At 39.2% G+C, this 27,008-nt stretch overlaps 1 protein-coding gene across 1 annotated transcript in view; it reads right to left on the bottom strand.

Moving 5' to 3' along the window:
• Positions 1-27,008, bottom strand: part of col4a1 (collagen, type IV, alpha 1) — a 59,667-nt gene that overhangs the window by 3,495 nt on the left and 29,164 nt on the right. Inside the window, exons 2-50 of the mRNA XM_084724635.1 lie at positions 26,729-26,782; positions 24,064-24,153; positions 23,808-23,852; positions 23,640-23,684; positions 22,655-22,717; positions 22,481-22,534; positions 21,259-21,285; positions 21,051-21,125; positions 20,815-20,877; positions 20,531-20,566; positions 20,402-20,440; positions 19,441-19,533; positions 19,285-19,320; positions 19,126-19,185; positions 18,961-18,996; positions 18,810-18,854; positions 18,665-18,697; positions 17,370-17,430; positions 17,223-17,258; positions 16,974-17,120; positions 16,754-16,837; positions 16,479-16,562; positions 15,851-15,921; positions 15,496-15,687; positions 14,911-15,079; positions 14,658-14,750; positions 13,832-13,936; positions 13,576-13,673; positions 12,641-12,791; positions 12,429-12,542; positions 11,329-11,496; positions 9,994-10,083; positions 9,721-9,873; positions 9,484-9,582; positions 9,216-9,305; positions 8,014-8,153; positions 6,862-6,988; positions 6,675-6,755; positions 5,702-5,800; positions 4,013-4,063; positions 3,739-3,924; positions 3,490-3,623; positions 2,524-2,596; positions 2,359-2,430; positions 2,066-2,194; positions 1,857-1,955; positions 1,562-1,774; positions 392-569; positions 166-280 (exon numbers count right to left, since the gene is read on the bottom strand). Coding sequence (XP_084580761.1) covers positions 166-280; positions 392-569; positions 1,562-1,774; positions 1,857-1,955; positions 2,066-2,194; positions 2,359-2,430; positions 2,524-2,596; positions 3,490-3,623; positions 3,739-3,924; positions 4,013-4,063; positions 5,702-5,800; positions 6,675-6,755; positions 6,862-6,988; positions 8,014-8,153; positions 9,216-9,305; positions 9,484-9,582; positions 9,721-9,873; positions 9,994-10,083; positions 11,329-11,496; positions 12,429-12,542; positions 12,641-12,791; positions 13,576-13,673; positions 13,832-13,936; positions 14,658-14,750; positions 14,911-15,079; positions 15,496-15,687; positions 15,851-15,921; positions 16,479-16,562; positions 16,754-16,837; positions 16,974-17,120; positions 17,223-17,258; positions 17,370-17,430; positions 18,665-18,697; positions 18,810-18,854; positions 18,961-18,996; positions 19,126-19,185; positions 19,285-19,320; positions 19,441-19,533; positions 20,402-20,440; positions 20,531-20,566; positions 20,815-20,877; positions 21,051-21,125; positions 21,259-21,285; positions 22,481-22,534; positions 22,655-22,717; positions 23,640-23,684; positions 23,808-23,852; positions 24,064-24,153; positions 26,729-26,782 — 4,596 coding nt within the window. The remainder of the gene's footprint in view (positions 1-165; positions 281-391; positions 570-1,561; positions 1,775-1,856; positions 1,956-2,065; positions 2,195-2,358; positions 2,431-2,523; positions 2,597-3,489; positions 3,624-3,738; positions 3,925-4,012; positions 4,064-5,701; positions 5,801-6,674; positions 6,756-6,861; positions 6,989-8,013; positions 8,154-9,215; positions 9,306-9,483; positions 9,583-9,720; positions 9,874-9,993; positions 10,084-11,328; positions 11,497-12,428; positions 12,543-12,640; positions 12,792-13,575; positions 13,674-13,831; positions 13,937-14,657; positions 14,751-14,910; positions 15,080-15,495; positions 15,688-15,850; positions 15,922-16,478; positions 16,563-16,753; positions 16,838-16,973; positions 17,121-17,222; positions 17,259-17,369; positions 17,431-18,664; positions 18,698-18,809; positions 18,855-18,960; positions 18,997-19,125; positions 19,186-19,284; positions 19,321-19,440; positions 19,534-20,401; positions 20,441-20,530; positions 20,567-20,814; positions 20,878-21,050; positions 21,126-21,258; positions 21,286-22,480; positions 22,535-22,654; positions 22,718-23,639; positions 23,685-23,807; positions 23,853-24,063; positions 24,154-26,728; positions 26,783-27,008) is intronic.

The raw sequence follows: 27,008 nt of genomic DNA, 5'->3' as shown, positions 1-27,008 counted from the left end.
AGAAAAAAATCAAAATGCAAAAAAAGAGTGTGCACAATACTGTCAGATTATGATGAATTATCACAACAGGGCCTTGGCTGACATACTGTATATGTGGTGTAAGGAAGAAATGAATACATTCTTCAGAGTGAAGACTGTATTTGCAGTGATCCTGTTTTATCTCACCATGACAAAGGAGTAGCCAATCCACAGAGAGTCCCAGCCATGAGGGCATGGTGGGATCATGATGGTCTGACTGTGAATTGCTATCACCATGGCTGGGGCTTCACACACAGCACACCTGTGCACACACACACATACACACAGATATGAGAGAAGCACAGTATGTGAGTGTCTAATGAGTATCATATACACCTAAAAGCGAACAGTATCGACAGAAATGCTGACCCACCTGCTGATGAAGGGTTTGATGCTTTCACCGGTGATCGGTGCCATGCTCATGGGCATGGGCTCAGGGGAGGTAAGCCAGTAGGAGTAGTCATTACGTGAGGCAAAGTTGCACACGTTGTTGATGTTACAGAACAGGAAGGGCATAGGACTGAACTTCTTCAGACAGCTGCCTGCCGTACCTAAAACACAGATCAAGACCACATGTAATCAGTTGGTGATTTGTTCATTTTTACCAAGGGGGATGGACCTCGGTCTTCTATTCACTTCACTTGACTAGTGATCCAACACATAGATGTTTCTGTTGGTCCCTGTATCTATATACCTCAGAGAATATTAGAGATCCAAGAAGAAACTGAAAAAATGGAGGGATAAAGTTAGAATTATAAATCTGTCTCCTGCTTCAGCACCACAGACAGCGCCATGGATCCATCAATACACAGAAAAATTAAGGCCTGTGTCAACTTAGTGTGTGTGTGATTACAAAAAAAACGCTGTACATATCTTGAAAATTCCAATGACTGTCGTTATTGCATAGTCTAGAATCACCACTTTGGTTTTTACTATTTATTTGTGTCTATTTGTTTGACACCAACTGGACAATGCTTGCTCTGATATGACCCTTTTCCATACACGTGTTGGTTTGGTCTGACTTGGCATGTCAGCCCAGTGTGGCAGGGATTTTCATCTAAGCTAGTTGCTTGAAGGTGTGTCTTGATATGTACTTGTCTTGAGTCGAGTAGCTGTAAAACTCTGATTAACCATTTTCTTTAAAAAGTTCACAGTATTATTTGATATTTTGTCACCTAACTGTTTCATAATGCAGCAGCAAAATCAGGACATACTCAAACAGAGACTTTAAAAACGTCTTTATGATTGATTACCTGAACAAAACAACTGTGACAACACCTACACCTTTCTTAAAAGATTAGAGATTTTCATCCGGAAGTGTTTGGAGGCACAGCACATTTTCTCTTGCTGCCACAGACATTCTTTCCTCACTGGGAATAATTGACAAAAGATGCTGCCGCTCAGAAAAAAATGCTACAAACCAAAAGCAGAGCCATGGTTGGGGCCATAGATTCTAACTTGCACAAGCCTCTGTCATTCCTTCTCTTATTCTCCATCTCATGTCTTTCTTTTGTTTTTTTCTTTCACATACTATGTTTCTCACCTAAGTCCTGTCCATGGGACCGTTCATTGCCTTGTACATACAGCAGGGAGTAGCCATCATATATTAGCGAGGTTCCTTCAGGACACAGTGGAATATCCACCGTTTGGCTGTGACGGGTTACCAGGAACCCATGATCCATAGAGGAGGGGCCAGGTGGACCCACTTGACCTGGAACGCCGTCAGGTCCTGGGGGGCCAGGGTGTCCTCTGGGTCCTATAGACAGGCAAAAATGAACAAGTTACGATGGCAACAACACAAGGGCTCTTACCCCGCCTCATCTGTGTCAGAGTCTCACCCTGTGGACCCGGCAGGCCAGTCTCTCCTTTGCTTCCAGGCTGGCCGTGATAACCAGGAAGGCCATCTTCACCTTTTGGCCCTTGAAGGCCTGTCACACCTGAGAGAACATAATGAAAGTGATGAAGCAATCAGAAACATGGAGGTGAGCAGAAGAAAATTGTTGAATGGCAGGAGATTACACAATGAGGGACATTTTTAAGCCATCACCTTGCAGTCCTTTCTGTCCAGAGAATCCAGACGGCCCCTGGGGTCCCGGTAAACCTTGAATTCCTGGGAATCCGATGTCTCCTTTGATGAAGGTGTGGGGGCCGGGGGGACCAGGAGGACCTTCACTGCCTGAAATATACAGTATCCATAGAAAACATCTTCCAGTTACTTATTTTGATTTTCAAGTTATAAGATTACCAGACACACGAGGAAGCACTGACTGATTCCAGTGAGTGAGATAGAGATATTTTTGTATATATTAACACTTTGAAAGGACTCCTGTAATTTTTTACCCTTCTCTCCTGGGAATCCTCTGTCTCCCAACTCTCCTTTAAATCCGATGTCACCGCCTTCACCCTTTGTACCTAGAGTTTGTATTCAAAAACAGTGTATTTTAATTGTCAATTTTCTGAATAAAAACGCACACAGACAGTCACAGAATCTCACACTGTACTCACCAGGGAAGCCAGGGACACCCTGCAATCCCCTCTCTCCTTTCTGTCCATCGATACCTGGAAGGCCAGGTTGTCCCTGTAACACACACACAAATACAGAAATAGTTACACGAGGAGCTGAAGGGGACATGATTGATCAAGCAGCACGTTAACAAGTGTTTCTCTAAAACCTTACTCATACTCAATTTACAGTCAGAAAGCATTTTCTGCAGCATGGCAGTATGGTAAAGGGAAATGATGGGGTTTCATACTCATAATTCATTTGTTGTCCTGTGTCTCATCATGCATGTGGTGTTTGCGGTTTCTATGAACATATAGGTTGTAACACTGAGCATCATAGAACTATTAAATCTTTATGTCGTTTCAATGCTTATTTTCCCGAACAGGTTACTTTGTAATATTCAGGAGATTAGGAACAAAATGTTTATCATGTAAAGAGAAAAATACTCTGTTGATATATGGTATAAACAAAAAAACCCAAACTTACTTTCTCATTAAGAATTGCTATGATATAGAACCTTATGTTCAGTATATTTTTTTTAAAAAGACAGATATCTCTATGTGCACAGTTATGTTCAGTTCACTGCCAGCAGAGCCTACATGTACCAGGATGCATGGCCATGTTGCCATGTCTCAGAACGTTTTTAGTCAGAATGTTAGGTGACAAAAATATTATCTGTATCATCCAGCACAACCCTTGACTACCCAGAGACGGCGACGAGAAATCCAAGCAGAAAAACCTGAAAGCCTGACATTATTGGATGCCAGAAGAACAACAGATTTTGAAACGGGAGACTTTAGCTTACTCTATAAGATACAATATAACACACACACAGAAATTTGCTTTGTCAACTGACTACATTTATCATCAACACTGACTGGGCATCCGCATGAAAAGTGCCAGATTCTCCCTTTAACTGTCATGTAACATGTACAGCTTAAGAATTAGAAAATAGCCTCATGACATACAGGAAATCCAGCAACTCCAGGGTCACCCTTTTGTCCTGACTCTCCCTGGAAACCAGGGCTACCCTGGTTGCCTTTCTCTCCTTTTGAGCCATCTCTGCCTGGCACACCAGCGGGTCCTGGTGCTCCCAGGGATCCTATTTGATAAAGACAAGAAGCACAGGTCAGGAATTTCTATTCTAAACACTTTAAACAGTGGCTCTGTACCATACATCATACAGGTAATGCTGGCATGTCATGAATATGGTATACCTGGTTCTCCTGCTTGTCCTGTCTCTCCCCTCTCTCCCTTAGGGCCCGGTAGAGAGATACCTGGGGGCCCCATCTCTCCTGGCTCACCCTGGAGTCCCTGTGCACCTGGAACACCCTTGTCGCCTTTGATACCAGGGACACCTGGATGACCTGGAGTGCCAGGGAAGCCAAGACTACCTTTGTCACCTGGAGAGGGGAAAAGAAAGACACAGGATGAAACTCTGTTTGGCTCCAGGGATTGAGGGATATGAATATATGAATGAAGGGCTCTGACCTTTGCTACCAAGTGTTCCAGGAGGCCCAGGGAAACCAATGCCAGGTACACCTAGAGAGAAGGACAGATAAAAAGCTTGTTACAATATCTGCTGGTAAGAAAACCATCCTTGATTCCCACACAATAGAGGGATGACAGATATAGAAAATCTTTTTTCATTAAGCCAACACTTTATGGAGTTTACAAATTAATAGATCCTTTGTTATGTTCCCCCCCTACTGTCAAAAGAAAAATGTTGCCTAGTTTATCTTACCAATTGTTTTCTTTTAAAACTTAAATAACTTAGTGGATTGTCTCCCAATATGTCCATGCACATCTTTGTTACTGTACACCCCTATTATACATTTACTATACATTTACTTTATTTGAAGGGGTGTGCAAAAGACAAGTCATTACACTGTTATAACCATGTGATGACACCTGTCATGAACATGAAGGTTCTTTCCAAATGTTTGTCAATCAATCAATTATGTCATTTCTAATGCAAAGTTGACATCGTTTAAGATGGCTGTTATGTCAACTAGGCATTATGAAACTCAAACAAGAAACTGTTTAGCTTTATGTCAAACATTACATTACTCAGTCTTACGTGGTTAGTTTGACACTGGCTGTCATGAGACAATTTTAAGGTTTTATTATAGTCTCAATTGCTTTCGTAACAGTGTCATGAATAATGTCCTGGACTTCAAGTAAACTGGTACTAATTGGACATAAAGATGTCATTAAATGGTATACAGCCAGTTGGACGACAGAGTACAGTGGCAGGGTAATTTTGCTTCCAGAGTTACCTGAGGGACAGACAGTGGTTAGCTAGTGTACTTGTTGCTGAAGTAGGTTAACTGCTATCTGCTGTTATCTGTAGCTAGTGTTAGCTAGTTAGCTTGGTTAGCCATGGAGCTACCCAATTCGCTGACTCAACCCTGGGGAGCCATAGGGCAAACCCACAAGAAAACCCTGTATTCCCTGTCGTGAAAACTAGCCACCTTCGGTCTCGGAGGCTGTGTTCAGTCCAAGTCCAACTGGAATCTTCAGTCTGGCCCTCTTTCTACTAAGCTGATAAAGAGATACTGTATTGAGGTGATGTATTGTAGTGTGCAGCATGAGCCCCCAGAGGTCAGCTCTCCACTGGTGGACAAGGCAGTGCAGCTGAGGAGGAGTAATTTGGATTTAGTCCCAATCACAAAGGTGAGCCGGCAAACACTGCAGACCACTGACTGGTCAGAGTAGTGACAATGTGACAGTTAAGTGAGTATAAGGGAGCGAGTGGCAGAGAGGGATGGTGAATGTGTCCTGAGCAGAGGACAAAGTGAGCAGCAAAACTGTTGGTGAGGCAGAAAATGTACAGTTTAGGTTTGCATTTGTCAGTGAATAAAGGCTGCAGCTTCTCAAGGCCAAAGCAGAGCTCCTGTGTGTGTGTTTTGTCTCCTAACTGTGGCAAAAGCATCACCATGACGATCAGCTCATTGAGAGAGTACTATCTGAAGGGAATAGAGTCGAGGTCAGCTGTTCTACCCAGGTTTTACACAAATACTGTCAAAATGCCATATGCCCTGGTTTAATGATGATGATGATGATGCCAAACCCTAACATGTAGTATATATCAGGAAGACAGACTCATTGTTCTATGACAGCTTATCAACAAACAAGTAAACTCTTGCAGTGTAGTCTCCTAACTCCTCTGGCACCAACCTTGGTCTCCTCTCTCCCCTGTAGATCCAGGGATGCCATCCACTCCAGGCTCTCCCTTCTCACCAGGAAGACCAGGAGGTCCCTGCAAGCCGCTTTCACCTGGAAGAGAACAAGTTTACAAATCATTTCCTACTGCAAGACTAAACAGGCAGTTGCTTGGGACAGTTGCATGAATCCACACCATATCCTGTTTTGATAAGTACACCGTTCCCTGAACTATCATGCATTTTTGTGGAAAAACAGGAACACTGATCTTGAAAGAAATAGGTTTCTGATAAAATTTGGTGTTAGAAAAAGGCAGAGGAGCTGTGCAATGATGCTTTACTTCATATTTACAATGGCTAGTTTAAAAGCTGCCACAATTAAGGTAACTTTGAGAAAAAGAGAACAGTCACATAATTGGCCCTTCCTAAGTCTCGCCTCTTTTTGCTCTGTGGACAGGGGAACCTCGGTCAGGTTTCTCTGTTCCTGGTTCCTGTATTTAGATATGCTTTTAGGCTTGTCTATGTCGGACAGAAAACCAAATTTTGCAGATGGTTTAAAGATGTTGCTGGCGGACCTGTGAAAGCAACATATAATCACATCCGCAGCTAAAGTAAGAAGAATACTAGCTTACTAGCTAGCTAATGATAGATATAAACGGGATAGCTAGTTACATAGTATTTTGCCCAAAATTAGCTTTCAAAATAAGTAGCTACTGTATTGATCTAGATTAGCTTGCTATTTAGCAAGAGTTTTGCAAGAGAGCAAAACATTAGCTAACAACCCTCACAGGTCTCTAATTGGGTTTGTTTCCAACTGCCTGCCTCATTAAAAAAAGACAAAAGTTTTTTAACAGAAATGTATCTCACAATATTGAGTCTATCTTGAGAAGTAATGATATATCAAACCTCGAACAAATTAACTGAATTATTATTATATTTATTAAGTGGGTATTTCTGTGCTTAGCTAATTAAATAATCCTGTTACTTACCAGTCCGACCATCATGACCAGGTTCTCCTGCAGGCCCTGGCAGACCAGGGGTACCCTTTTCACCTGGTCTACCTGGCTGACCTGTGCAACACAATAAGAATGCACATGAAATACCAACATGTATGACTATCATACCAAGTGTTGTGGACGATTAAGATGAATGTGACATCACAGACTGAAATCTGACCTGTATACCCAATGCTTCCTCTGTCTCCCTTGGGTCCTTCCTGTCCTGGTTTGCCTGGCATACCCTCCTGACCCCTCAGACCCTTCTCTCCTGGTGATCCTGGGAATCCTGGCTGGCCTGTCTGACCCTGTGATGTACAGGAATGGAAAGGAATGCTAAGTCAAGGCAGGTTAAGTATTGATGATTATTGAAAGGTACAAAATTAGAAAAGAGGATGCTGAAAGTGCAAACATAGTAAGTTGTATACTGTGTTGACAGTAAAACTACAATTCCTCGAAGTAGTTGACATTGTTGCTTACAGAAATCCAGCAATTTGCATAATGTGCATTGATACATTGCTATGAACTGCAGCACCTGGACAAAGCATGAATTCATACATATTTTTCACTGTCACTTAACACTAATTTTTTAAAATGTTTCTTCATTACACCCATGTTTAAAGTAATTTCTGCACCATGCATCATCTTACACTGTTATTTGGTCATTTTATATTTTCTGTTAATGACCATGTATGAGAGAAAATGGCTTGGACTAATGTTAGAAACTATAAATCATTTCAATGACCCCAATCACCCCACATTGATACAAAAATACCAGTTTTTTAGTTATTATTTTTAATGCATATTACTCCAGTGGATGAAATAAATCCATGTCATGACCATTTAAAATTTTAAGTCAAGTACTTAAGTCAGACATCTGACAAATAGAGTCTATTATAAAGAGTGGAAATTAGACTCATTTTAAAATAGGCAACTCTTATCATTATTCTGATGCTTTATGTGTCACTTTTTCAGGATTATGATTGAATAAAATATTTTAATATTAATGAGACAAGTTTTTGTTATTAATTGTGGGTAAATTAATTATTATATTAAGTGAATAATAAAAATAATCTTTAGATAATCAATTACTTATTAGATTAGTGATTTTTAGTGTTTATTATTATGTGACGTTTATTAGTGTTTTATCTGTATAATTATTAAATAGTGATATTAGTAAGTAGTAAGTTTCATGGACATCCAAGTGCTCGACCTGTCAGATTTCAGTACATACACAATGAGCAGTCAAGCTTGTAGACCCACAAAAAGTCTCTGCCCACGTTCATAGGAGCAGTGTTATAAAACATAACCTCTGTTATAGCTAGTGGATTACCTTTTCTCCTGGATGTCCTGGGATTCCAATACCTGGCTCACCAGGTAAACCCTTTTGTCCTTTCTCCCCATCTGTGCCTCTGAATCCAGGATGTCCCGGTGTACCAATATCTCCTTTTGTACCCTTTGGTCCAACTGGACCTGTACAAGCCCACACACAAGCAAACAAAATGTAAATATAGATACTTTCTTACAGTTTAATGTGAAATTTCACTTGCTTGGCATATTCTCAATACACTTCTTTACAGGACAAACTTTCATATTTGTATTACATATAATTAGGAATGTAACTAAGGCTGGGCAATATAAATAGAATATAATATAAAATTATAAATAATACCTCTATGTTTCTGGACTATTCCACGATATACACTATATATCTTGATAAACACATTTTCTCTAAATAACATACCATAAATTCTCACACGGTGCAAACATATGATGATCTCATAGAGGGGCTGGGCAACAAAATTGGGCATCACAGTATTACCTAACAATGGTATTTATAGATATTGCAACAATGTTGTAGGGTTGACTATTGGTGCAAAATATTTAAACAATGAGATGGGCCAAGACAAATAATAGAATGGCTGTAAAGTCTGGTAAATTAAAAAAATTACATATTTTTACTGTAGTGCAGCCTTTAAACCCAGGAAAAGAGAAAGTTTATGTTATATCATGACAAAGCAATATCTAAAATTTCAGACAATATCTAGTCTCATATATTATTATTAGTCTCGATATTGATATAATATCTTTATATCGCCTAACCCTAGATGTAATGATCCAAAAAAACCTCACAGAACGATAATACCATGATACACAACATTCATCACAATTGAAATATATACATATAAATGACTTATATACACATAAATGACTTGCAATAATTAAGTAACTGATAATAAATCGGATGTATTTGAATAAAGTTTGTTCTGCCTTTAACTTAAAGTGCTTCTGCTTTCTTTCTTTAATAAAGTAAAATAAAAGTAACTAGTCATTATGTGCAAAAACCTGGCATGAATTGTCTTTGGCACCAGTCAGTAGAACTCCTTTTATAAAATAAAATAAAATAAAAAAATACTAAAATAAAACATTTAAACATGTAATATCACCATAGACATTGTCAGTGTCTGGGACAGTATCATCAAATAGTTGCCATTTTCATGACTGACATTTTCTATGTTTTATTTGTGTTCTTACCTGGTATTCCCATCTCTCCCACACTGCCTTTCTGTCCCGGTGGTCCCATATAACCAGGCTCTCCTGGAAAACCTTGGTCTCCTTTCTCACCTGAGACACATCAGTAAAATTGAAAAATTAATACCTATTTTATTTCTCTTTCATTTTCTCTGGGTGACGCAGCAAGTGGAAAGAATTTAAATGAATAGGACAAACACATGAAATCTACATAGTTTCAATAAAAATCAAGAACATCTAAAACATTTCAGAATGCAGTTCAGGTGCTCACCTGGATGTCCAGGTAATCCAGGCTCTCCATCTTTTCCTGGCATTCCAGGGTCTCCAGGAATTCCAGGGAAGCCCTTTTGTCCCGCAGTTCCAGGCATACCTGATGGACAAATGGAATTAAAAGCCACATTGAGATATTTATTAATCTATGAGTGAAGATACAGACCATTAATAGACCTGTTGGTAGCAAATCTTTATGTGATGTATACGGTCTAATTAAGGTCAGTGTGTTTTATACCTTGGTTTCCGATGTCTCCTTTCTCTCCCTTCATGTGCTCCATGTCAACGTCGCTCATGTTCCCAGGAGGTCCCTGAAGACCTGTATCTCCCCTTTCTCCTTTCACTCCAGACTCTCCAATTTCACCTCTTGGTCCAGTAAGACCAGGATCACCTGAGAGACATGGCATGAAAAGAAAATTATTACTGCTGATGATAAATCTTTAAAAAAAAAACCTGAAAAGTGTTCAAGATAAGACTCTATAAATAGATTTCATATTTCGGTCTTCCTCACCTCTCAGACCAGGGGATCCAGGTGTGCCAGGTGGTCCAGGAAAACCTGGTACTCCTGGTGTCCCCATGACACCCATTTCACCTTTAGGACCTGGTAAACAAACACACACAGTAAAATTATAGTAAACACCTAGACTAACCACCTTGCATTAGTACTTGCCAACCAGTCAAGTTGTCTTTTATATCTATATCCAGACTCATGTAATGAATGTATTGGAGACTTTAAATTATAGCCAAAAATGTGTTTTGTGAGGTCACACAGACCTTGACTTTTGTCCACCAAATTCTAATCGGTTCATCATTGAGTCCAAGTGGACATTTGTGCCAAATCTGGAGAATTTCTGTCCAGGTGTTCCTGAAATATCATGTTCATGAGCATGGGCTGGACTTGAGGTCACAGTGACCTTGAACTTTGACCTCTAACCACCAAACTCAAAATCAGTTCATCCATGAGTCCAAGCACTTTCATGAGGTATCACGTTTGAAAGAGGGAAACAGATGGATGGACAACCAGAAAACATAATGCCTCTGGCCACAAACAGAGATAAATAACCAAGATGAGTTTAGCCTCCTCTTATTGCAAAATTAACAGCAAATTCTGAAAATTTTATAATTATCTCCCTCCACCCTTCTGCCTCCTTATCTCAAATTAAATGGGATACAAAGCTGCCACTTACTGGTAGCAATAATGTCTGAATTGAAAAGCCAAAGAGAAATATATTTACAGTAAATTCTCAAACAGTACTTTAAATGTAAAAAACGATATTTTAGAGCAGGCTTACACTGTGTAATTAAATCAGGATAACGTACATTTCTACCACATTATTTAACAAAAGTGAAGTCATGCTATACTCACCACCATGCTGCTATTCTGCTAATACTGTATTGTCTGTAGATAAAAGCACCATAACATTTCCATTTCTCAACCAACTTCCATTAGTCATTTTTATATTTAAGGGTCTATGTGGAGAAAGAACAAATTCTAACTTATTACACACAGATCGTGAACCCTTGAATACAAAAATGACTGAAAATTGTTGAAAAATGTCTTTATTGTGTTGTATTTCTGATAAAAATAGAAACTCAGAGCTGCAAAAAGGTGAAGGGTATATGTCTACATTGTTATCCAGATTAAATCAATGTTGTAGAAATGTACACCGTGTTCTCTATATTAGCGACTGCCATTTATTTATTTGTGCAAGTGCAACAAGAAACAATAAACAAGAAAACACAAAAAACACCCACTCACACCCAAAGACAGCGAGGAACCTCCAAGCACTAAAGGTTTTAGTTTTTTTTTTTTCCTGTGAATGCGTTTGCTGTTTGTCAGTCTCACCTTGGTGTCCAATCTGTCCGTCCCTGCCTGGTAGGCCTGGTTGCCCTGGCAGTCCTTTGGAACCTGGAACTCCTGGGAACCCGGGGGATCCCTTCTCTCCCTGAGGCCCTGGCATGTCCAGACCAGGAGGACCTGGGTAACCCTTTTCTCCCTTTACACCTTCCCTACCTGTTCAACATGACACATGGTAAATTTGTTTCAGTTCTGATGACAGCAATTTTGAGAAAATCACAATGACTAAAACTATAATCACTATGTTCTATTCAAGTCATGGACAGTATAATTAGTGCACAGAGCTTTTGGATCTGAAAAGTGAAGTCAATGCAGAAGTGCCATAAACATGCATTCTTTCAAATGGCCAGCAGGGGGCGACTCCACTGGTGTAGAAGATATCCATTGTACTGTACTTTCTCACTTATCAAGATCACTTGACCTCAAACAGTTTACTAATGTATTTTATGGTCTCAATCCCTAGATTTATTACATATACAACACAATGTTCATTTTGTAAATTATGGTTCTATATAGGGCTGCAATTAATGATTATTTACACTGTCAATTAATCGGTTGATTATTTTCTCGATTAATTGATTAGTTGTTTGGATTATAAAATGTCAGAAAATGGTGAAATGTCAATCAGTGTTACCCAAAGCCCAATGTGACATCCACAAATGTCTTATTTTGTCCACAGCCCAATGACATTCAGTTATCTGTCATAGAGGAGTAAAGAAACCAGAAAATATTCACATTTAAGAGGCTGGAGTCAGAGAAATTGGATTAATTAATCGATTAATCAATTATCAAAACAGTTGGTGATTACTTTAAGAATTGATTAATAATCAATTAACCAATTGATTGTTGCAGCTGTAGACCTATTTAAAGTAAAATAGATGATAAAGCTGGTTATGGGCGGGGCTATTGTGTGACGTGGCAGTCATGATCAAATATGAATCAAAATTTTGTCACTGCAACTGCAGCAGCTAAATGGAATTCAGCCATGGTTAATCTTAATTACACCTGTGATTTTCTTTCTATGACATGCCAAAAAAGGTCTGTATGTGAAAAAGGCCTGTATGTTTGGGTGCTGAGTGTGTGCTCACCAAATTGTCCAGGCTCTCCAGGAGGTCCTTGTGGTCCTGGAGCTCCAGGCGAGCCTTTTCCTGGGGCACCTGGCAAACCAACCAGTCCAGGAGCTCCTGGGGGTCCCAGGTCACCTAATTTTTGAGACCAAAGACAAATGATGCTGTGACTGATACAGAAGATAGGCCTTTTAACTCTGTGGCATGGACTAAATTGAACCAAGCTGCAGTACCTTTGATTCCCTGAGGGCCCGGTGGTCCTGTATGGCCTTCTTGTCCAGGAATACCAGTTAATCCAATGTTACCTTTCTCTCCCGGGAAGCCAGTAATTCCAGGGAGGCCCTGTGCACCTTTTGGGCCTGGAAGACCTCGTCCAGGTTCACCCTGCAAAGTATAGAAATAAGCACTGAATTGCATCTCAACCCTGGCGACACTGATTTTACAGGACATTCAAATGTCCCAGTTTATCATGTCCATAAACCAATGATAGTATGGTTCTGGTTGTTGCATTGTTTGGTACAACAATAGCACCGTGGGACTATTACACTACTTTAAACTAAACTATGGCTATTTCACACAGGGCTACAGATATATATTTTTTCCCAGGAGGATAAAGTCATGACCTGCGCTACTCTGTCTCTGACTGGTTAGTACTTGCTGTCTTTGTTGGTAGGTTGGTTAGGTCTGGGCATGAAGTATGATTGGTTAGGGTAAGAATATCAGGGTAAGCCAATCAGAGTCAGGTCAGTAGGGCGGGTCATGAATTTGCCCTCCTGGGGAAAAAAAGTTAGTATCTGTAGCACTATGTGAAATAGCCATAGTTCAGTGCCTAATAAATATGTCTTTTCAAGGTCAAACTGCACATTTTAGACTGGCCATTTACTGTGGCGTGTCCAAGGCACATCTGCACGATAATAACGGAGTTTAATCAGCATCTCTGCCACACCTGTCAGGTAAATGGATTGATGGGTAGAAGTTCAACCTGGTATGAAGGTACGGTACGAAGTTCAACAAGTTTGTGAGCAAAATGTGTGGTAAATAAATCTTTTGTGTGTACAGGAGAAGTTTCACATCTTTTACTTTAACTCGTGAAAAATGGGACCAAAAACAATATTTGTATATATGTAATTCAATTCTCACTGAAATGTGTATACAGAAAAATACACACTTTTTGTCCAGCTGCACCAGGTTGTCCAGTAAAGCCATCCTTTCCTGGTCTTCCTGGCTCTCCTGGTAATCCTGGAGCTCCTGGAATTCCACTGGTTCCTAGAGACATAGACAAAACATTCCTGCTTTTTCTGCTCAGATATGCACACTGTTTTATTTATAGTTTGTTATTTTTCTTCAGGAATTCTTAAGTTTCCTTGAAATGGCTGTGGTATATCCGTGAAGAGGAAGAGTGGGTTCAACCTGGAGTGACTTACCTTTAGGACCAGTTGGGCCTGGAAATCCAATTCCCGGAGGTCCTTGGTCACCCTTCAGTCCGGGGAAACCTGGCAACCCTGGGTTTCCAGGCAGGCCTCTGTCACCTGCAGCCAGTATCATTTATCATTTATCAATTTAATGAATCACGGTCCCTGTTTATTAGATATGTTGAGTCTTACATTCTCACTGTAAATTCACTGTAAACTATAATTGAAATAGCTCTACAAATTGGTCAACTGAAAATTGATGATTTTCTTATTATGATGTCTGGCTTGCAATGATGCATCATTTATTTATTTATATTTTTCTAACTATTGTATGCTTATTATAAATATTATTTTCATTATTGTCTTTATTGTCATTACTATTATTTTATGTGACCTAGGACAGGGTCATATATACTACACAAATATATCTGTTTTGTATACTGGAAAATATCAATAAATAGAAGTCAATAACAACAATACCAGTAACAAAAATGATTAAGTTTGAGTCATAGTCTTTTAACTAAAATACTAAAATATTTAAATCTGGTTTAAGTCTGGTTTTACATGACTAAGTTAAAATTTTATGTTATGCCTTATTCTGTTTTTCTCTAGACTGTCCAAACTCACACTCCTGTCTGTGTCTGAGTGTGCAGCTCAGTCAAAGGTTGAACTGAACACAAACATACAGAGATGTTTTCATCATGGTTTTTGTCATCACAAATTACTTTTTATTTAGTTATCGTCTCTATTTTATCAGTGAAAAAATGTCATAGATGAAAAGTATGATGAAAATTATTAGTCAATGAAACGACCACTGGCTGACTATAGTGTTGCTCACCTTGAAGTCCAGCTCTGCCTATTTCTCCTTTTACTCCGGGTACTCCCTGGGGTCCAGGGCTGCTCACACCTTCACCTGGTTCACCTTTTGCACCTGTTGGACACAAGTTATGTGTTATCAGTGAATGCACATACAATAGGTGTATGTGCAGATGTGCAGTTTGATTTGACTTCTTTTTGACTATGAGTGGATCTTTTTCCAGTATGTGTGGATCGCTCTGTTTAGATCTTCTCTGTGTAGATTTTATGCCTACCTGGTGGTCCAGGAGCCCCAGGAATGCCTGGTCTTCCCTGACTGCCCTTCTCTCCAGACTCTCCTGGTCGACCGAAACCTGGCAGACCAGGTGGACCCCTTTCTCCCGGGGACCCAATAAGACCAGGGTCCCCATGTGGTCCACGCTCACCCTTGATGCCCTCTTTGGCCTGAGAGCAAGATTAGAGAAAGAGGATGTCAAACCTACTTTATTTTTAAGGTTGCAAACAAATAAAATAAAGACACTGATTACTTCAAGCTACTACAGGGAGTTTTAAGCAACAAATGTCTATATTTTATTATGTTTTCTGCAACCTGAAAAATGTAAATCCAATATTACATCCAGTTCACCATTCAGTTCCTGTTCACTGTATGCTTGAGACTGAGCCGAAACACCCTTAAAGCAACCCCTCTCACATCACATGTAGCAATTTTCTATTATTAATATAGCTAATACTGATACAGTCCATTACAGTCCATTAAAAGGCAACTATTATCTTTTAACAGGCATTCAATCATTTGCACAACTAGTGGAGCTCATGCAGTCCTGATAGTTTGCCTCATCAAACAAACCAAATGAACTTACTGGTTCTCCTTTGAGGCCAGGTGTACCTGGGAGGCCATGTCTCCCTGGCTGTCCATCCAGCCCCGGCTGCCCTGTTGATCCAGGGAGACCGGACTGACCTTTATCCCCCTTCAGGCCAGGAGCTATGTAAATGTCCCCTGGCTCACCAACAGCACCAGGAGCTCCCATCAACCCAGGAGTGCCTTGAGAACCCTGAACAGAGTTCAAACAAAACGTAAAGTGAACTGAAGGAGATATCAATGACATATTCTGACATTTTTCTCTTGTTCCTTTTTCCTCAATAAAATGAGGGATAAACTGTGATAACATTCAGCTCAGATCTTCTTGTAAGTGTCTCAGACATTATTCTACTCACAGGTGTTCCAGGTTGTCCAGGAGAGCCAGGTTGACCTTTATCTCCCCTTCCACCAACTGGGCCAGGAGGTCCTACAAGGTGAAAAGGAACAATTGTAGATCCTTAGCTCGTACAATGCTCATCATAATGGCTGTCAACAATATATAACTACAATATGCAATACAATTTAAAACAATATAGCAAAAGTTAACATTTGGCTAGCTACAAAGTTGCTGGTGCTAATGTCAAATCTATACTCTGTCCCAAGCTGCACATCACTCATAATGTCCAGTGGTTTTTCTCTGTCTTGAATTATGTGTCGTGGTATCTCCTCCTCCTCTTAATTCACCATAAATTCAGTCATGGTTTTATGTTTCAGATATTATTTCACTTTTAAGGTACTGGTATGGGTCAAAAATGGTCATCAAGGACTTTCTAGCAATGCATAAGAAAACTAAGGGCAAATACTATTATTAAATATTACAGGATTTACCTTACGGCAGCTTAAAGAAATCCTAATGGTGATTTGGTGCAACTCATTTTTTTCTTAGGCGACTTTAGATTTTAAAAAAAATTAAAGGAAACATTAGCCTAAGTGGTGTAGTGGAAATCGGAGAAATTCAGTGACCAGATAACACTGTACGCTCACCTCGCTCTCCTTTGGGGCCTTGGGCGCCAGGTAATCCAGCTGGGCCGAAACCCTCACACTGAGTACAGGTATCTCCCTTGTCACCTGAAAATAGGCACAGAAACATCAATTAAAACATGTGATGTATGTAATTGTCCTTAACAGTGAGTCCAGCAGCAGTATTGTGCAAGTAATACATGTGTCCACAAAGGTATCACTACATAGAAACATAAAATTTCAATGGATTAATTATTTGATGATTCATATTGATCAGCATTAATTGAAGATATTCTTACCTTTCTGTCCCAATTCCCCTTGTAACCCTGGAGGTCCAGGTGGGCCAGGATTTCCTTTCTCAATGTTACATTCATCGGGGTCAACTGTCAACAACACAAGCATCCAACACACACACAGACGCACAATTGTTTATCAAAGCATTTGTAGATACACACCTTATGTAGGTGTCCCTTGTTATCATCTTTTTAACTGATTGTAATATTAAAACATAAGGCATACTCGGCTGTCCAGGTGGTCCAGGGTGTCCACTGGCTCCTGGTTGTCCTGGAGGTCCAAAGAGAGACTCTCCTTCCAGACCCCTGTCTCCTTTCTCACCCACGTCTCCCTTCTGTCCCCTCTCTCCACGAGGCCCTTCAATGTGACGGCCTAAAGAACAAGACAAGTCATTCATGTCAGCATGTATCTGACGGACATATGCAGCCTTAATGCACTGTTATCGTCTTATGTTGAGGTATTGTATTACTTTACCTGGTGGACCTGCCTCTCCCTGGGGACCAGGAAACCCTGTGGATTACGAAGAAATGAAAAAGGATGAAAACATGGTTAAAATGGGAACTAGTGCAGGGTAGGTGTTTATGTTTGTGTGTCAGCATATGTGCATGAAGATTACTTTACCTTTTTCTCCTGTTAACCCTGGGAAACCACGAGGACCAGGAGGACCAGGGGCTCCATCACCCTAGAATTAGAAAGATGAATTCAAGTAATTATTTAATTACAAGGACTGAGACTTTACCTTGCTGTCAGACAGCCTTTTCCAGCTTAACCCCTGTTATGTAAGCTAAATATTGTAACCAACCACAGTCCACTGGTGAAATCATTAACTCTACCTTGCAGAACATGGGAGTTGCTGATCTCCCGCTGCCTTGATCTGTTGGTTCTTTTGTAACTGTCACTATCGTGCTTTAAAAGTTTAGTTAGGATTCACTGAAGTCGCACAATAACACAACTCCTTTGTTCTCAGAGAGAAAAGGCTGTCTGACTGCAAGATAAAGCAGTGAAAACATTGTAAATATTGTGTACACTTAAACTGATCTCAGGTTTTCAGGTAGGCCTTTTTTGTTAAGTGTTACATGGTTAAAATAAGTTTTGTTGCATTGTTCATAGTAGTTCATTGCTTAACTTTCTACACAGGATTCCTGCTGCTTCCCTAGACTGGGGGCATGTCTACTCTCATCTACTGTAGACAATGCACTGTCTATAATCTGAACTCTCTCTTTAAGTTGCACTTTAAGTTCCTTGCATGGGTCAAGCTCCTTTAATTTTAGATCCCACATTTCCCATAATGCAACTCAATAATGTTCTTTGTAAAAAAAAAAACAACAAAAAAAAAAAAAACAGTTTGTATTACAGGCCTTCTGTTAAAATTTGTAGCCTCCAAGCTCAAACTATGATTGCTCAAATCAAGAGCACAGCTGTTCAGTCCAAATTCCCCCAAGCCATCTCAATCAATTTATTTAACTGCTATGTTATTGTTTCTGAAAATCATACGCCCCTAAATGATGGTCTAAATACCATTGCAAAGTTTTCTCCACACTGCCAGGACATCAAATTACAGTATCCTTTTGTTATATGTTAAGTTAATGCATCAATTATGGCCTAAAACTTAAAGATCTTTAGTTTCAAAACCATACCTTACACATGATATATAATTTGTCTGTAACCATACTTTTTCTTTTTAGTTATTATAAGTTATTTGTGTACAAACTCCTCCTCAGGTTGTTAAATCCATCATCAAGTGATGTAATTAGATTCTTTTTAATTTCAGACTGGATTGCCTTAACGTGCTGTCACATTTTAACTGAATTACTATGCAGTGACATCTGCTGGTACTTTTTTTGAATTCCTCCTCTTTGTAGTTAATGAGGAAGTGAAGAGAAAAATGGAGAAGAGAGGGGAGACATGTCACTTACGTAACCCGGGGGTCCTCTTTCTCCCTTTTGACCCTGAAACAACACAGAGAATTTAGTCTGTCTGACCATAACACCTCAAAAATGATTCAGGTTTCAGGTTAAAGCCTTTAATATGTGTAGAGTAAATAAAAGCTGCATTAGTTACCTGCAGACCAGGGTATCCAGGATCTCCAGGAAAACCTTTTTCTCCCTGTATGAAAGTATGAACTTACATTAATGATAAGTATTCCATAATATAAAAGCACAATTTGGGGGATATACAACGGTAGGTGGGTAAAACCATAGGTTATTGTTACCTTTGGCCCATGCTCTCCATCCTTGCCAGGTTTACCCTAAAAACACAGAAGGGCACTCAATTTGATTAGTTTGTATTAATAATAAAGATATTGCTATTGATATTCATTCTTCCTCTATTACACCATTATATCATTATCTCAAAGAGACGTATTTTTGCCACTTACTCTTTGTCCTTGTGGTCCAGGATCACCTTTGACACCAGCTTGATGTGGGATGCAATGGCCCTGCAAAGGAAATCAGGTGTCAATCAGTAGAAAGTTAAACTGCGAGATGACACAATAATTTAAGTCATACACCTCAACATTTGAAAGCAAAATACTAACTCTGTCTCCTTTGTCTCCTGGAAGTCCTCTTTCACCCTTTAGGAATAAAAAACACAAACATATTCAACACAAGTCATCTTTTACATACAAACAGAAACCTAGAAGTTGGGATTTATTTATTCATGGAAAAAAATCTTTTCAGTTTTTAAAGAGTACCGGTGGTCCAGGTAGGTGCACTGTGGTATGTCCTTCCACTCCCTGTGCTGGAGGTCCAGGAGGACCGGGCGGGCCACGAAATCCTTGTTCACCCTGCAGAGAGACGGCAACAATCAAGAAATTCTCACTATATGAAATAAAATAAAATGAAATAAAAAACAACCATTGGATTATCTGAAAAATGCACTGCCAAATGGTTTAAGAAGAAGGAAACATTTGGAGGACCACCTAGTGGAACGCAGATTTGCACAGTGAAAGCCCGAAATTATTTTACAGCCATTACATCGTGCAATCAACATTAACTTCATAATAAGTTAAAACAAAAAACTCATCCATTTCCACTTCAATATTACAACTAAGTAATAACAGGTGATAACGTTAATATCATGATAATTACAATGAGCATATCTTTGTATCATTGACAGCTTAATTTTTGTTATAAGAGATTAAAATTAAGGTACTGAGGAAACCAGCTCAAAGGTATAAGGGAGCAGAATATTTCAGCATTACATGGTATAAATTGGGAAACAATTGAAAACCTCAAAATAATCAGGTTATTGATTACATTAATTAGAGTTATGACCTGATTGGGATTGAAATGTTGTCTATTTTTCACTGATGTCACTGTGAAAGTGTTACTTTTTTCAATCGATGCTGCTTTAAAATAGCTTTGTATCTCCTGTATATGTCTGTATATATGTCAGCGTAATATCTTTACAATCACAAGACAGTTCCAGGAAATTAGTGAGTAATTATCAGAAACTAATGCAGAAAGTCATGTTCCTTTTACATTTTAAATCTTTTGTTTTAAGATAATACAATCAATACTTTACTAGCAATGCAATTATTTATTACCTGAAAACACATATGGTGAGAAAGATAATGCTAAATTCTTACTGTCCACCCAGTACCTTTACAGTGAAATTTTCACAGAGAAAATACAAAAAAGAAAAGATCTCACCTTATCTCCTTTCTCACTCACAAAGGCCAGCTTGTCACCCTACAGGGAGGTACAAAGAAGTTAAATCAAAGGATGACAGAGTTTGTTATACAACTGTAAAATATTTATATTATGAATGATTTGTCTTACCTTCTCACCTGGAGGGCCAGGGGGGCCAGGATCTCCCTGTCAAACAGGTATTTAATTAATCAAACAAACCGATAATAGCAGTACTACATAACTGATGAACATTAACAAATCCTCCATCAGAGTCTGTCAGGTTTATAAATCTATAGAGATCATCCTCTCTGTGCAAATTGCTGTTATATTTAATGATAATCATATGTCTCAGTATAAACAATATCCCACGGCTCATAAAGTTTATCAGTGACTCCATAGATGATAAATAGTCTGTCACCGGAGGAGTAACTCACTTTAGGTCCTGGAAAGCCACGAGGTCCTGGAGGTCCGGTAGGTCCAGGAGGTCCATTTAATCCCTGAGAGAGAAAGACGTGTTCGAGGAAAACTTATATGAAAATGCAGATTGTAGTGACTGGGTTTGTCTCTTTTTCTTTCAGCTCACTAAAAAACACAAACATGCATGTTCACTAACACACACACACACACACACACACACACACACACACACACACACACACACACAACATACAGGTAGTCCAGGTGTGCCAGGAAATCCTTTGTCTCCTTTCAGTGGAACAATCCCAATCACACCGCCAGGGTCACCCTGTACGAGTCAAAACAAAAGTAACAGGTTCAACACAACACCTTATCATCAGACTAGAAGATGGGGCATATTTGTATTGTTTGGCAAATGTATTTACACATAAGATGTCAATGATTCATAAATTTCAGCTGACCTTCATTCCAGGAATTCCCGGGATGCCCTGAGAAAAGAGGACAGTAGTAACATATCTATAAATATAGCAGTTTCTGCCAGAAAATATTTGCATTCTGAGATACTGCCTAGTAAAGCTATTACTGTGTCATATAGAAATCTTTTAATTCTTCTCATAATTTTAATTTCAGTTATGGTTATTTTATTGCAATACTAGTCCAGGCATTTTACCCAAAAGTGTGGGTCAACCTCACGCAAACTGCAACATAAACAAGCTCAACAGATTTTGTGTCCTCAGTGGGTTCTGAATGAGAGAAAAATGTCTTAAGGAATCATATGAAAGGAAAAGTTTGAAAATAAATATGATCTTAACCAAAAACACCTCTTTATTACAGGCATTTGATGAGAAAACGAGGTGAAGTTCACACAAATTCCAACAGAAAATCTAAATAAACTCTCTTTTAAGAGATCCGAGTGGTGGTTCAAAGGTGTGTCTTAACCACACACTGGTACCACTTTTTTGCTTCCTACAATAATAATTTAAATCAATATCACTATATTAGTTCACTTGTTCACAAGGTAGCATATATTGGCACCAATCCATATAAATGTTACTGTTGAGTAACATATAAAATACAAAATAATTAAAATAGCACTAATCAACATAAATGATGCCAGCATTAAATTAAACATGTTAACTTTTCAATAAAACTTGTTTTCATTACAAAGATATTGTTGGAAAATGTTTAAGACTTTTATTTGTGCATGCATCAAACTCCATGTCTCATGTAAAACATAGTTTCTGGTTGATTGTGGACAGCACTGAACCCATTGTGTGGACATCAGACAAGAAGACAGACATGAATCAGTTTTTAACATGGGCAGCAATAAGAAATTGTTGTGCTGCAGATTTCAGTATTTTTAAATACTCTCCCCCACTTGGATTTGTTAAGACTTTTGATATGTCATAAATCACATGTTTGTGAGATTAGAGTTTCTGTTGCGGTTTGTGTTGGATCATGTCATCTCATGTCTGGATTATACTGTCCTGTATCGGCTGAGGGGATCTGCTCAAAACCAACAGGTCTGTTCCCGAAAAGAAAAGCCCAACAGTATCAAAACCAGACAGCTTTCACTGAAATTTTGATGGTTTTCATAATGTTTTCATATGACACAGCAGTAACAGAAATGTGTGCTGATCAATGGTGAGGTGGCTGATGGTCTTGTGAGTCATGGTTGCTTACAGGAGGCCCTTGAAGACCGGGAAAACCAGGAGCACCGTCTCTTCCTCTGTCTCCCTGAAACACACACACAATGCAGTCAGAAGAGAAGACGTGTTAAGGTTATCTGACAAAAGAAAATTGGATACAAAACCTGGTTGACAAAATCTACTTTTAGAACTTTTAGAAGAGGCTTACTTTTGTCCCATTGCATCCTGGGATACCTGGTAGACCTTGAGGGCCATCGTTTCCATTGATACCCTAAGGGTGAGAGTGCACAAAGAGACAGTTTGAGAACGTCTGCAGTTCCACAGTGACAAAATCCAACCAGCCTCCAGATGAATCAGCCCTGTCTTAACGTTTAAAGTAATAAAATGTGGTATTATGTTTTAGTGGGTGATTGAATGTTCGATCAGAGGTTCCAAACTTTTTCATATCATGGAACCCCAGACTGGATGCACGTTAGACCACAGGACCCCATTCTGAAAGAATGGACAGAGAAAGCTGAGTTCTCCTGTCACAGAATCTCTTGTTCTTCCTGTTCCACTGATGTCACAGTGATGTCATTGGCGTTAAAGAAGAACTACAGATTATTTTCAGATAGATTAGTAAATTTATCATGTAACATGATGTTTTGGCCAATGAAGTAACAGTTATAGGCTAGTGTGATGATGCATGACAACATGGGCTTCAGGGTCAAAAGCTTGCTCGCAATGCATCCTGGTACATGTAGGCATGGCAGGTATGACTCTGTGAGCAGGACAACTCAGCTTCCTTGGTTAATATAGCATGCCTTGAGGGATTTATTGCTTCAAATAGACTACATTTACCATCAAAGCTGATTGGACAGCCACATAAGAGGTGGTGGAGTTTCCATTTAAGGAATTCCCTCTGAGTATTTCTTAAGTTTTTAGGTTTGAAGAATAGTAAAGTCGTCACATGATCAAACTAGGATCACTTCAAATTACAATCAATCAAAATGACTAACCCAATGTCTTCCCTTGTTGGTCCAATTTCCAAAAAATGTGAAAAAAATTAAAATAATCTATTTGTACTTGTGTTGCAGATCCTCTACAACCCACCCAAGGACCACTGTTGGTCCTCAGACCCCAGTTTGAAAACCGCTGCATTAGACAACATTCTTATTGTTCTGGGGACATGAGGGCAGATCAAAGGAACTTACTGGTAGTCCTGGGTTTCCTGGGAAGCCTGGCAGACCAGGAGGACCCTGTGAGATTACAACAATATCACCATTAATGTCTCGTACAATACATTGTGAAACAGAAGTCTGTCTAATGTAATATCACACCAGTCATCATACAGTATCATAATTTTGATGGTTATCACTTACTCTGACTCCTTTCAGTCCAGGAGCCCCCGATGCACCCAGATCTCCCTAAGAGAAAGAAATGACAAAAATTAGGCAAACCAAAAGTTGTTAATGGATATTCATTTTGACGTGCCTGTGTGTGTGTGTGTGTGTGTGTGTGTGTGTGTGTGTGTGTGTCTGTGTGTGTGTGTGTGTGTGTGTGTGTGTGTGTGTGTGTGTGTGTGTGTGTGTGTGTGTGTGTGAGAGAGAGAGAGAGAGAGAGAGAGAATGTACTGACCTTGGGGCCCATTGGCCCTGGAGGCCCTTCAGCTCCCTGCATCCCTGGGAATCCCATATTACCCTGAAGACCTGGAAATCCACGCTCACCCTGTAAAGTACAGACGGTCAAGTTAATGATACAAGGTAAAATAAAACAAAAAATAAAACTTTATATTAACAGAAACTACAATTCATGATTTCAGCCACAAAAACTGAAACAGTTTTCAAAACCAATTTCAAGACATTTTATCATTTAATTTTTATTCATTCATCCTTTGCATAAGCAGTTTCATAATAAAAAGTGACACCCTAAAACACTTATAATACATAACATCAATATATATTTATATAAATTAATTAATTAAATTAAATAAATAAATACATGCAAAGCAAATGTTAAGGGAAACAGAACAAGCATGGAATGGAATTGTGACTGCTAAGACCTCTGTGTATGTATCTATTGTTGTGGTACATTACTGTGTTTCTAACATTCAAATAATTTATAATCTATTCAAACATTCCCGGAAGAACACGCAATTTCTTATACCGTATCTAAAGAAATTCAAGAAAATTCATCAAAGCTTATAATGCCATCCTTTATTATTGTAAAAATGTAAAATAACTGGAAAGTACAATATAATTTGTGTATGACTTTTCAAAATCCTGATGTTTGTATATTCATATCACAGCAAATAATATTCCAAAGCCACATTTTAAAAAAATAAATCACTGTATCTTAATTCTTAATTAAGATTAATGACTATTGTTTTCATGTTATTTATTTTCAATATTTGAAATTCAATAAAAACAAATAGTCACAACAAATCCTCATCTGTGTCCATTGCAGAGACCTTTACTAAGGACACTTCAAGCTTTTTTTTTAAGTTTCCTTGACCTAAACTGACCCAGACAGATTCCTATATGTTGTTTCTACTATCTGCCACTAGATGGCAGCATTGCTCTGAGAAGGGGAGTCACGCTCCAGTTATCCTCACAACCTGCTCTGAGCTGCCAGCTCAGTGTGTAAACATGCAGTACATAAAATATAACCACATTTAAACTTTTTGGATCAGTTTCCTCTCCCTGACTGCACCACACCTGACTTCCATCAGTTGGGAGAAACACTGCATTTTGAGCCACGGTAATCGTCACAGGGTTACCGTGGCAACTTGTCAGGAAGTGATATCACTGGAACATCAGCTCACAGGAGATTTCAGGACGGCTGTTTGGTGCCTTTCAGCAACTTTGAAAACACAGAAGTGCTTTGAAACCGCAGTGGATTGGCCGGGCTCCACTGAACACAGTCTGTGCATCTGTTGTTGTCGGGTGAGCTGAATGTTTGGCTACTGTTGCTGTAAGAATGAGCCATAAAAGGCCAGACTGTTGCACTGAGAGGACAGATAACACTCTGCAGTCGTCTGATAGAACTCAGCCAGTTGTACACGCAAACAGCAGGAGAAGTAGTGGCTCCCAACTTTCTTTGCTTGTGACAACATAAAACAAAGCAACGTCTACATGTGACCCCTCGTTATCAGTTGAATATTTCCTCTGGTAAAGCGAGCAAGTATTTATCTTTAGCCCATGGTCACATAAAATATGTACTTGTTTCTTATTAAATGAGTTATCAAGGTTTGGCTATAAAGGCAATACTTGTTAGTAGGATGAACTTATTGTTGGTTTTGGTCTTTTATAGTGATTAATTGACAATAAGAACAATGGACACTAAATTATTTTGAGGTTTTATCATAAAACGCAACAGAGAAAAGGCTGTTGGCGTCTAACTATGTATTTTGTGGTTACAGTGTACAAGTCTACCTTTATCTGAATCAGTTAATACAAACTTTTCATGTTTCAGTAGTGATGGGTTGATTAAGCCTTCTGAAACTTTGTGCTATTTGAAGCTTTGGGGCTTAAAACTCAGCAAACACAGCGACATCTGGTGGTTTGTAGAAATTATAGCGCCCCTTCAAGATGGGCTCGCTGATATTAACAGTTTGAGCCAAAAGCCTGCATGTTATTAAATCTGTAGGCCTAAACTTTTTAATTAAATTGCACTACATTAAATATATAAACACAGTAAAACAGTAAAATAATAGTTTAGCTGTAAAACTTTACAAACTGTCAAACTGAATGAAGCGCTTTCTGAAGCACCACGACGTTTGAAGCTTAAGATGTCATCAGTCATGATATTCTTCATTCGTCACAAACTCTGGCACAATGAATGGACACAGCGAGTTGTAGAGAAGTGAAACTTTTGTACCTTCAGCCCATCTCTATGTTTCAGGTCAGTGATTAACACCCATGCTGGAGTGCTGACAGCTCAAAGGCTCATAGCCAGTTAATGGCTAATGTCCCAAGCACTTGTATATTCGTATCTGAGAGCTTCCCACCGTCTGATGGGAATAAGGCCTTCAGCCCAGCTGTGTGTCCGGACATGCTCTAATTCAAACTGATCTTTGTTCCTGTCCGGGTCTCTGCTCCGTGACTGAGCCCCTTCCACTACTTTTCCACCCAGACCAAGCTTAAGTCTGTCCCACTGAGCTCACCCCATTACAGCTGCATCAGCCTGCTATGAACTTAAAAAAATACACTTTGCTGCAAACTAAGATGAGATCAAATAAGTGGAAAATGCATAAGGATTGAGTGATAGTGACAATTAAAATATGTGCAAATGAAAATCTCACCTTTGCTCCTTTCACACCACTGCAGTCACATTTCCCACATGATGTCCCACAACCCTGAGGAGGAAGAGAGACATGAAAATGAATTATCCATCACTTGGAAGACAAAAAAAAAAGAAAAAAAGAAAGAGCATATGTTTGTGTAAGACAAAAAGAAAACAAACATGGGGAGAAGAGCAAAAATGAAGATAATGTTTGCCAGCTGGACACTGGACAGTATAACAGGCACCTGCTGAGGGTCACTTAATGTCATCCATCAGATGTGTAATGTGTGCTACAAACT

This window comes from Lutjanus erythropterus, chromosome 8, assembly GCF_056507025.1.
Source record: "Lutjanus erythropterus isolate fLutEry1 chromosome 8, fLutEry1.hap2, whole genome shotgun sequence".
NCBI lineage: Eukaryota > Metazoa > Chordata > Actinopteri > Lutjaniformes > Lutjanidae > Lutjanus > Lutjanus erythropterus.
The sequence above is the reverse complement of the archived record's forward strand: the minus strand, read 5'-3'. Positions and strand labels throughout refer to the sequence as shown.